The sequence below is a fragment of the Suncus etruscus genome, chromosome 17, assembly GCF_024139225.1.
Source record: "Suncus etruscus isolate mSunEtr1 chromosome 17, mSunEtr1.pri.cur, whole genome shotgun sequence".
Taxonomy (NCBI): domain Eukaryota; kingdom Metazoa; phylum Chordata; class Mammalia; order Eulipotyphla; family Soricidae; genus Suncus; species Suncus etruscus.
Window position 1 is genome coordinate 15,136,400 of NC_064864.1, and position 12,283 is coordinate 15,148,682.

Consider the following 12,283-nt stretch of genomic DNA (forward strand, 5'->3'; position numbering starts at 1 on the left):
GATCTCATGTAGGTCTAAAATTCTCAACTAAAAGAAATGTATTTGGAAAAATAAGATGAATAATCTTATCCATCTTACTTATGCTATCAATGATGTAATTTGTGTATTCTAAGATATAGATTGCTTTCCTCTTCTGTATAATAAAAATGTTTTACCATATCATTAGGAAACTATAATCCTGTGCTAATGGCAGTTTTATTATTGACAAATATTTAAGCTTATAAAGACTGAAAATAGATGGTTCTTGACCTATATTTTATTTTGTTTTGGAACACACCTAGTGGTACTCAGTTTCCTACTGGCTCTGCACTCAAGAATCACTCCTGGCAGAATCTGAGAACTTTATGGGGATTTTGAAATTGATCCCAAGTAGTTTACATGTAAGAGAAGCATATTTCCTATAGTACTATCACTCGAGCCTTCTGGTCCTCTCTATTTTAAAAGTTTGCCAGCTTAAGCAATAAATAAGGTCCTTTTTCTTAAATAAATGAATTTTCATTTTGTGAATACATCTTCCACCATTTAAAAAAATTTATTTTGGTATTTGGGCCATACCCCATGACACTTATGGTTACTCTTGGCTATGTGCTCAGAAATTGCTCCTGGCTTGGGGGACCATATGGGATGCCGGGGATCGAGGTCTGTCTGAACTGAGTTCAGCCGCGTGCAAGGCAAATGTCCTACCACTGCGCTATTGCTCCGGCCCCACCATCTAAAAATTTTAACAAATATTTTAAACCAATATGTGTGATAAATTTTGATCAATATTTTAGAAACTTTTAAAATATTAGAAATAATTTATGACAAATAGTGCCAATGCTTATAATAGACAACTGTGAGGATGTAAGTTTGTGACTAGACAAATTAGAACCAAAAAACTGAGATTAAAATATATTGACAGAAATAAGTATTACATTTCTACACTTACTTTTAAACATTAAAAGAAAAAAAGGGGGGCTGGAGAAATAGCACAGCACTTGGGCATTTGCCTTTCACGCAGCCATTCCAGGAGTGTTCGTGGTTCAAATCCAGGCATCCCATATGTCCCCGAGCCTGTCAGGAGCAGTTTCTGAGCACAGAGCCAGGAATAACCCCTGAGCACCACTGGGTGTGACCCAAAAAACAAAACCAAAACCAAAAAGATACCTTGTGGTTGGCATTTAGTGGGTAAACAGTAAATGCTAGTTGAGTGCTAGGGACTGAAGAGATAGTTCAGAGGCATGGTGTCTGCCATACATGTTACAGAACAACATATATACTATATACTATAATAGTCTTAACCTCAATACCACCTGTGATTTCTCAGAACCAACTGTGGCCTCTGATTGCAGGGTAAGGTGTCATACCTGAGTAGAGAGCCAAGACTCCCCACAATTCTTTTTTTAAAAAAAATAATAGTTTTAATTGAGTAAATGAAGCAAATTACCAAGGCCTCTCAACAAGCTTTTAGTGTGTTTTTCGTTTTGAATTTTTTGTTTTGTTGGGCCATATCCAGCAGCACTATAGGCTAATTTTTGGCTCTGTACTCAGCGATCATTGTGGCTATGGCCAGAGGAACATATGAAGTTGTGGAAATTGAACATATGAAGTTATGGAAATTGAACATGGATGGATCCCATGCAGTCAGAAACTGCCATATAATTATGCTCTCTTGCTGGTCCCCTTAATAAACTATTAATTTAGTCACATTACATAAAATTTCTATATGAAGTAGCAGAAAGGTCTCCATTTTAAGGCATTAGAATAAGTTATTTTCTATGATTTTTAAACATTAAAATTGATGTGGCTAGATACCCTTTTCAATATAAAACATGATTATTTTTCATTCAGCTTGTATTTGTTAATGGGTGGCCATAATTCACCCTATCATTGCACCAAACCAAAATATGCTATTTCTTTTACTTCTAAACTTCTAAATTTTCTATATCAGCTTAACATTTTTTTTTCATTTTGGCAAAGCACACCAATCAATAAGAGCTTCATCAAAAATTACAGGCCCATATCATCACAGCTGACACAATTCTAGCGAGATACATTTGTTTTCTTGTGATTATACTACCAACATCCCCACATCACCTCACCTCAGATTTTATTTTGGAAAATGAACTAAAATAAAAATCCACCTACTCTGTAGGAAAAGCTGAAGGCTGTAAAATACTTTCAATTTATCACAATGTCAGTTAAGCAATGGAACGATAAGCAAAATGGCCTGTAGAGCGCCCATAAGCTCTCTTGTGTAGATACAGTATATATGAGTAACAGGCTACATAAAGACAAAAGTACAGTGACCTAGTTGGATGAAAAACTACTGATTATAAAGGTTTTCTTGAAGCTGATCACAAGAAAGTTGAGTAAGTTTGAATAATGCCTGCCTGAAAGATCCTTTGTCTTAAAATCCTTCTTTCTACTGACCTTCCCCGTAGTCCCGATAGCAGTGAAAAATGGTTTGGATTTTCATGATTATTTTAGTATTCAGAAGTTTGTCATAAAAATGCAAAACACTACTGCAGAGCAACATCTTAATCTCTAATTAGCTATTACCCAAATTAATGCAAAACAAAAATCCTAGAGAATTCAAGAGTGGAAATTAAAAGTGAAGATATCAAAAACAAAGAAGTAGGTGTATGTTTCTAAACATTACTATACCAGGAAAGGACATTGCTTGTGGAAAAAGCAATAAAAGAGGATAAAGGAGATGGTGGAAAGGGGTTCAGAAATGAGAAGTACAAAATTGACTTTAGGAAGTCTAGAACAGGGCCTGGAGAGATAGCACAGAGGCGTTTGCCTTGCAAGCAGCCGGTCCAGGACCAAAAGTGGTTGGTTCGAATCCCGGTGTCCCATATGGTCCCCCATGCCTGCCAAGAGCTATTTCTGAGCAGACAGCACCGCTGGGTGTGGCCCAAAAACCAAAAAAAAAAAAAAAAAAAAAAAAGGAAGGCTAGAACAATAGCACAGTGGGAAGGGTGCTTTCCCTTGCATATGGCCAACCTAGGTTCAGTGCCCAGTATCCCTGAGCCCACCAGGAGAGAGTCCTCAGTTCAGAGTTAGGAATAAACTTTGAGCACTGCCTGTGGGTGGCCCAAAAAGAAACAAACAAAAAAAAAATTGACATTAAGAAGGTAAAGGTTCTCTTCAAATCAGTATCCATTGTATTTGCTATTTGAAAGCCAGATTGGGCACTACTTGGGGGAAGAACAAAGAAGGACCTCTGGGAATTGTACTCAATTCCCCAATACCACTGGAGGTAATATTATAGCAAACTATAGCTCATGTCTGTCATTCATGCTACTGTTTGTATTTTTCCCTTATGGTATTAGGTAAGAGTGATGTTCACAATTTTCAACAGCAAAATGGAAAAATCTCAAGGAATGAATAGCTTTAGCTTCTAGATTGCCGTTTGGGTCTGCAACTAAAATTTTTAGTTTGCAAATGCTAGTGACTTTTCCTATATTTCCACTCTCTTGGAAATGTGTTTGGTACATTATTTTTGCTTTTATAGATCTTAGAGCTGGTGTTAGTTTGTGAATTCTTTCCTAATCATTAGCCTTTGGCTAGCATATAGTAGTTCTCTTAAAATTCAAGTATGAACAATTTTTTTTTCCAAATTAAAACTCTAGCTAGGAGGCTGACATTTCAAGTAACAGCCATACAAGCGTTTCTTATCTATGGGATACCTAAATTTCTTAGAACGCTATTTGCAACATTTTATAATCTGATATTTTACACTTCCTCCTAATCTCATCATTTCTATGTCCCAGTAACATTGTACTTCTTTGAGACTAGATTTTGGTCTTCTCTGCCCTGAAGGTGTTTCTGTTGCACAATTGGCTCTAGAATAAGATTAAATATCAGAGAGTGTGACTGACAGAAGTAGTAATAGTCAAATATGATTTTTAAATCATTTCACCTATATGGGATCCCACAAAGGGCTTTATGCATCACCTGAAATGATTTAGAAAACTCTCATTTAGGAATCACCTAAAATAGAGAGAGTTTTAATCTTTGTGTTTTGGGTTGGTTTGTTTCTTTGGGGGGTTTTTTAGCATCTTATCCACAAAGGGCTTTGTTGTTTGAAGGATTCCCAAACAGTGCAACATGTATCCAGAGAATACTTCCAGCATAACATAGCAAACCAGGCTGAAATTACAGAGCCTGAAAATCCAGTGCTATTTGGGTCCTGCAGTTCCAGAGACCACCAGGACACACTGCCCTAAAAGCACGTGGGTGCCACCATTGTCATACCCAGAAGTGCTCGGGGTATGATTTTTCTCCTTAATTCATTTTATATAATGTTTTTTGGTAAAACAAGAGATGGTGATAAAATGCTGTTTTGTGTAACATCACCAGAAGAGATCATCAAAATAACAAGAATCTGGGCACTAGCTCGGGTGGTTTTACCACATGCCTAACCCTGAATTTTATCGCTGCAGCACATCCCTCAGTCTACCCAGTACCACCAGACGTAGCTCTGGTGTGTCCACAAGCTTCACTGTGATAAAGCATATAAAGCATATTCAACCAATCCAAATGGGCATTAGTTCTGCAATTTGCCAGATGTCACTTTTCACTTGGTGGTTCAAAAAGAGATTGAGTGTGTCCTGGGGCTGGGGAAACAGCTGGCTAAGAGAGCAGAAGTGTGGAGAGGGACACACAAATAGCTTGGACCACTGTTATTTACCACCCAGGATAAACGTGTTTCTATTCCAGGTACCAGAGAGAAGCCCAATGGGCTGTAGTGCAGATGTGTGCAGGAAGCCCAAATTGGATACTTGGCATTTCATGGTCTTCAATCATTGGAAGCAGCAACATCCATTAGCGAGTCAGGAGTAGCTCTGTAATATTTCAGGTTCATAGTATTCATGGCTACATGTTAGAGTTTACATGTTAACCAGAGTAGAGGTAGGGTTCTAACCTATTTTCATTTCCTAAGGGGAATATTCACTTCTTTTAATACTTACTGATGGCTACTTTACTGTCTTTAATAGTGCCCTCAGTCTTTTAGAAAACAATTCTAGCAATTTATTATGCTAATGAAGAAATAGGCGAATAATAATTAAATAACTAAATAATGAAAATGAATCTTATTTATTTTCAAAAATAAGAGGAACTAAAGCTACCAAGTGTTTTATAAAAATTGAAAATTTAAAGAAAGGTGTTCTGTTGTACTGGTATCTTTTAAATCAATTTTCAATAACTTTGAAAGCATTGCTGATAGTTATTAAGAAAATAATCAGCTTATAAGAAAAAAATCCCTAAGGTAAGCTTTGGGATAAAACTATGCATCTGTTATCATCTTCTAATTTATCAATGAGTATTTTTTTAGATGCTGTGACATGCATGATTAGTTACAATAATGTTCTTTTGCTTTCCCTCGGAATGTTAAAGCATAATCACTGGCTTATATAACATGGTATTTCACTTGTAAATTTGTGGAAGAAGCTCCTTTTGTTGACAAATCTAATTTCTGCCATCTGTTTGCCAGGAATGAAGTCACAGTGCTGACTAATTGGCCATAAATTAGGTACCAGTAACAGATTTTTGACAGGCTCCTTAGTTACAGGGTTTTTTTTTTTCTTTCTTTCTTTAAGCTGTGAATTTGACATTTGGTGGACAATGCAAGTTCTCTCTTAAAATGTATAGAAATATACTCAAATCCTAGAAACTTTTCCATTTTTCAAGTTAGACCTTTTTCAAAGTGTCCACTCACCTCTTTTATATGTGTGTGTGTCTGTATATATATATACAGACAGACACATCTGTCTGTATATATATATATACAGAAGACACACATATGCATATACATATATGTAATACCTTCAACTATATATGGAGATAAGTTTATGCGATTAAAGAAAAATTGAAATAGCCAAGATATTCCTCTTCCTTCTATAAGAATTATGCATCTATAAATTTGTATATTTAGAGAGAATTTTATGTTCATGAAAAAAACACTGAAATATTCAATAGATTCCTCTGACTTTTCCAAGAATTGCACAGGCCTGTTTATGGAAAATTTATTATACTTGGCAGGCCATGCATGCACTTGTTTATTGATACAGTATTTGATCTGTGATTAAAATGATAGCTTTCATAATATCATTTTCAAATAGAGATTTATAAATTAAATAATTTGTCTAATAATAAGTGGAAGCAACACTTGTATAATGTATTCACACTGTTGCAGCTAGTGTCAGCAGAAAGAGGTCTGTGTAAGTTACAACTTCCTCAGCCCTGGTATATTCTTAGAAATCCATTTCCACTAAACATTTTTTCCCAGGCTACTAGTACTATTTTTCTCTATAAACACCCATATGCATCTAAAATTCTCCCTCTTAATTAACACTGCTGTCTTTTCTCTTGGTTACCAAGATTTCTTCTACTTCTTTGATGGCTAATCTCTTTATTTTACATTTTTTTATTTTATTGAGTTTTTTCTTCCTTTTATTTCAATTCTATAAAATAAGATACTATTTTAAAAATTCATTTCTATAAGACCTGATTAAATTGGATTGTTCATGCACCTTGATTACAAACATGATGTAGTTGGGTTTCAGTCATAAAAAGAACACTTCCCTTCACCAGTGTAACATTCCCATCACCAATGTCCCAAATCTCCTTCCTCCCCCTCCTGCATGTATTCAAGACAGGCATTCTACTTCTCTAACTCATTGACATTGTCGATCATTATCACACTGTCACTAATCTCTTAATTTTAGAGACTCATTACCTTCCCCACTATAAACCTGCCTCTCAAACATAAGCATTTTCAAAAATTACATTAGCTTCTCTATTATTTAATGAAGTTTTATCCAGTCTCAGAACTTTAATTCTTTGCAACTATTTTTGAACTTAGTTTGAGTTATCTCTAACTAAAGACCCTGTCCTGTATTTTTTACCTGTATTTTCCATTTATTCCCAAGTGTCCAACTTTTAAGTCAAATTTATTGTATTTTATAGTAATACAGCTGTGCCATCCAGCTGTTTTCTTACATCTTCTCAATTCTGACTGCATGTTTAATTTTCCCCTTCATACTGAATCAAACGTCGAACACTCTCATTTTAGTGTTTCATTCTTATATAGATCTCAGGAAAATGAGCAATCTGATATTATTTCATTTGAATTTTGACTCCTAACTAGATATTCCATCTTGGACCTTGTTGCTTTAACTTACTGTATATATGTCGTTTTCATATTAGTTTACATAGTATATTATGGAAACTAATTTTCTTCATAAAATTGTGAGGAAGTAACTTCATACCAACATCCATTATTCTTAAGTAATCAGTTCAATTGTATTTATTATCTATTTGTGAATATCTCCTAGTCCTATTAGAAGTATTATTCATATTTTAACTCAATTCAGACTATGGACCCACACTTTTAATTATACCTAGTAATATCAATTGTTTCATAAAGGTTTTCCTGAATTTCTTCAGAAGTTTTATTTTCTTTTTTTTTTCAGACTTCCATATATACATTATTTTTGTATAGGAAACATCTTCTATAGACTATAACTCCAAAAATCACTTACCAGTGCATTTTTATGATAGTTGAATTACATTACAATTACGTATCACATATTAGTTGAATTACATGTTACATATTAGTAGAATGAAAGAATGGGTATGTATTGGCTTTTTCTAGGAACCTAGTAAAAATAGATCAGAGTTAATCCTTAACATAAATTCATTCTGTAATTATATCATCACTCAGATTCTAGATGCACAATAGGGAGGAGACACCTAAAGTAGATTTATTAATAAAGCTTAAATTCAAACATCCAACTCAATCTGTCTGGACTGATCATTTCCACTCTCTTACTTTCATTCCACATTACTAGACACTGCCTATTCCATTTCTAATGGTTCCACTAAAATGGATACTTTAGTCTTCTCTTTCGATCAAATACTGTTTTTCTGATACACAAACCCCAAAAATATTGCAAATAAGCAAAATCTGGTGAGCCGATGCCAGAGGGTTCCTCTGCATTTATTAACTTTTTTAGTTCATAAATTCTTAGACAATAAGATTAACAGTCTAAATAGAGAGGAAGAATAGAGACAAACATTGTGAGAACTTTTTAAAGAACCTAAAATATACACCTATATCCAGAATGAATATGTATCTTCATTAGCTACTTCTATTATAGAAATCTAGGAATAGAAAAACAGAAGATATAGCTAAAACTTGCTAAAGGACTACATCATTTTCTTCTTCATCATCATCCTACTTTCCTCCAGAAAAGTTTACATAGACATTGGTTGAAGGGGAAAAATAATTTTGGACAGGCTGTTCTTCTTATATTTTCATTATTATCCCCAATTTAAAATTAGTAAACTGAGTTTAACATGCTCTTCAGAGATAACTACTTGTTGAAGATGACAAGTTAGAATAGCAGAGATAGCAACTTTCAAGTGTAATAGTGGTATGACTAAGTTTATGATAAAAATATAAAACAAATATTAATAGTTCCATAAATCATGTCTAATTCCAAAGTCTTGTGTCTGACATTAAAAAGTGTGTGCAAGATACATAAAAAAAAAGCAATAGACTTACTCTCGATCGATCACTAAGCAGGTTACAGCTTCCGCAGCAATTACATTTGCTGTCCTCACATCTTCCCTATTAAAAAAAAAAAAAGAAAGAAAATTGATATAAAATAACCTTTAATATCAAAAAGGAGTTTTCCTTTCGATTAATTCAGGATCATGTCCAATTATGCATATGCTTCTGATTTACCCATTTCTAGTGTTTTCGGTTCTGTTTAAATGTCTTCAATATGAGGAGCCTTCTTTACTTTGGTTATTAATCACTGAAGTGTAAATCCTAAGTTTTTTATATGATGGTTATAGTTTACAAAAAAAAACACTTTCTTTACTCAAAACAAATGGAACAAAAATTATTTCATCATTTTCACTGATATTTGTGTACTTAATTGTATAACGATATAGTAATAAACAAAGTTTCAGTTCTTTTAGCCCCAAAATACTTGGGCTCAAATCCAGGGCCTTATACAGGCAAGACAAGTTCTCTACCCCTGAGTTAGACCTTGGGTCCCTTCAACTTTAATATTGATGAGAACCTGATGAGAATCCTGTGAACTCTGAATTATTAACCTTTTATGTGTAAATTATTTTAAAGTTGAAAACATGAATTTATTTTCTATTTAGACCTTACTGTAATTGACTTTAAATTCAGATACACCAAATATTATGATTCAAGAGCATAAGACAAATATAAGTTATTCTGAAAGATATATTTTTATTTTCTCTAGAAGTATTTAATTTTTATGGAAAAGGCATTAACCTCTTAAGCTTTAAAAAATCTGTCTGATAGCCCCTATCCAGTGGTCAGAGGTCAATTTGGAAAAATTGTGATCACATCTTACTTTGAGCTGACTAAAAATGTTAATGTTGTGTTAGCAAAATAGTTTATGGTCACATTGAAATTTTTTAAAGTATTGTTAGGCCTTATAGTTTCAGTTTCTTCTGTAAGAGGCAATCCTTTTCCATTTCTGTTTCCCAGTTGTCACTGTTCTCAGTGAAAATTTGATTACTATATAATTTTAATCTAGTCACCATATTAAGTTATCTGACTTAAATTTTATTACAGCTCCAACACACATTTGGCTTCACACATACTCCATCTTTCATTTACACAGAACCCCTGGAAACATCATCTCCCACTAACGAGTTTTTAAAGTAATTAGGAAGCTCCTCTCCAGCTATGTTTATTTTATCTCTGCTTGTTCTTTAGATCTGAAACAAAGTTATACTCTAAAACCATGATGAATTAACTAGATTAGGGTTTCCTTCCCTCACCACCCCAAGTTCATTTTCATCCCACATCTACTATATTTTGTAATTTATGATATATTTGTGTAGTTACTTGGTTAGTTATTTCATGTATCTCCCATCAAATCACAATAATGGAAGACTTTATGACCAGTGTTATCTCAATTTCACCCAAAATAACAGACTAATTACTAAAACAGGAGTTTCTTGGTAATTGTGATCTCAGAATGGTGCTGTCACCATAATTTTGAGTTTGTAGGTAGAATACAAAGGTTCAAAATTTTTTCTTTGCATTGTTTTGATTTTAGACTATGCCTAATGGTTAGGGTTAGGCTTAGGCTTAGGCTTAGGGCTCAGGGCTTACACCTGTGTTCAGGTATCAGTCTGGTTGGTTCAGGGAACCATATCAGATGAAGTGGATTGAACCCATATGGCCTTGTGCAAGAATTCTACCCACTGTACTTCATTCTTGAATTCAGAAGAGTTCATACTTTGGAGTTGCATTATTTTTATTCCATACAATATAAATGATCACTTTGAGAGATACTCAATTTTCTTCATCTGCAAAAACCATGGGATGAATATATCTTTACTAGAGGGTAATAAATGAGATCATAAGAGGCTAGATTTTTTATAGTAGAAAATAGTTTTCTGCTTATCTATATTAATTCTCATCATATCTTTGTGGGGTGCTATCTGGTATGCTGAAACATTCCTACTCAAGAACAAATTAAGTGGGATAGCAGCATAAGGTGTTGGTCTTTCAAGGGGCCTGCCCAGCTTTCATATCCAGCATCCTATACAGTCCCTCAAACTCACTAGCAGTGATTATTGTGTGCAAAACCAGAAAGAATCACTGAGCATTGCCAAGTGTGGCATTCCTTGCCCCACACCCCACAAAAGTGCACATTTTCATTCTGCTCCATAGGACAAAGACAGTATATTTTCAAAAGTATCACATTGTATGTATGAATTTCTTTTATGGACACAAGTAGAAAACATGAATAATTCTCATCAGGTCTTTCTAACTTTTATAACTAATGATATTAGGAAACAGCTCGTAGCAGCCTAGGTAATTACAAATTACCAAAAGTGTAAAACCACATATCCTATATTGGATAGCTTATCAGAAACCATAGAATCAAGTTTAACTTTCCTTAATATATACTTTCTTGCTGACAACTTATTTTTCAAAATATATACACAAAAAATAACACTTTATTATGAACACATTTCTATGTAAGGTGTTTTTTATTCTTTCACTGCAACTTTGCAAGATATGAACTATATACTATCTGTTCTAACTTTTATAAACTTTTAAAATAAAAGTTTTTTTTACATAAAAAGAAAATTAAATTTCCAGGGCTAGGAGAACAGCATTTCATATGGTCCCCTGAGCCCCGCCATGTGTGATCCCTGAGTTAAAAACCAAGAATAAACACTGAAGATTGCTGGATATGCCCCAAAACAAAAAGTAATAAATAAAAATACATAGATTGAATTTCCATACAACAAACACAAAACAATTATTTTAAAATATAAACAGATAAAAATCAAAGATCAGAAAGAGTGGCATAATCCATTGAAATTGAAAACATTTTATTTTAAAAATGATGATTCCCAAGTTATAGACTAGAGTTAGGCTTTGAATCTAGTCAAGTGGCAAAGAGCAAACAAAGTATGGAGAAAATAGCATATTCAATAACATGTTATAATATTTATCTTTTATGAAAATCTAATATATAATCAGAAGTTATCATCTACATTTATAAATCTCTAAAATCTCAATTACTACATATAACAGAGGGTGTGCACATTTTATTTAAATTTGCACATAAAAATATAGATGAAGTAGCACACTAAATCTCAATCTATTTAGTTGCGGCCCTAAATTTTGAACACAAATTCGACTGACTCTAAAAAATCAGGTTTTTGTTTTTTTTTTTCCAACATAATATGCTGCTATTTTATTCCACTTTAAGACTTTGGTATGACAATCATTCTAAATTTGTTTTTTGTTTTTTGGTCTTTTTTGGTTTTTCGGGCCACACCCGTTTGATGCTCAGGGGTTACTCCTGGCTAAGCGCTCAGAAATTGCCGCTGGCTTGGGGGACCATATGGGACGCCGGGGGATCGAACCACGGGCCTTCCTTGACTAGCTCTTGCAAGGCAGACACCTTACTTCTAGCGCCACCTCACCGGCCCCTAAATTTGTTTTAATACAAAATAATCATTGAACAACTAGTAGTCAAAATGTTTATCTCATAAAATATATATTTAATTGTTTTTACAAAGTATTAGTATGCTTATGGGTATCTAAACACAAATTTAACTCATTTTGATTTTAAAATTTTTATAATTCTTAGACCTGGTGAAGCCCTAGTCCTACTACTAATAAAGCAATGGGAAATTTATCAAAGGCAAGTTCATTCAATGACAAATGTGTGCTGCCATTATATTATTACAGAGTCTCTAGTGATCAAGGTAC

The 12,283-nt window shown here is 33.8% G+C and overlaps 1 protein-coding gene across 1 annotated transcript in view; it reads right to left on the reverse strand.

Annotated features, from left to right (window-relative positions):
* Window positions 1-12,283, reverse strand: part of PRKG1 (protein kinase cGMP-dependent 1) — a 1,196,983-nt gene that overhangs the window by 134,511 nt on the left and 1,050,189 nt on the right. Inside the window, exon 8 of the mRNA XM_049764671.1 lies at window positions 8,558-8,623. Within this exon, the coding sequence (XP_049620628.1) occupies window positions 8,558-8,623 (66 nt within the window). The remainder of the gene's footprint in view (window positions 1-8,557; window positions 8,624-12,283) is intronic.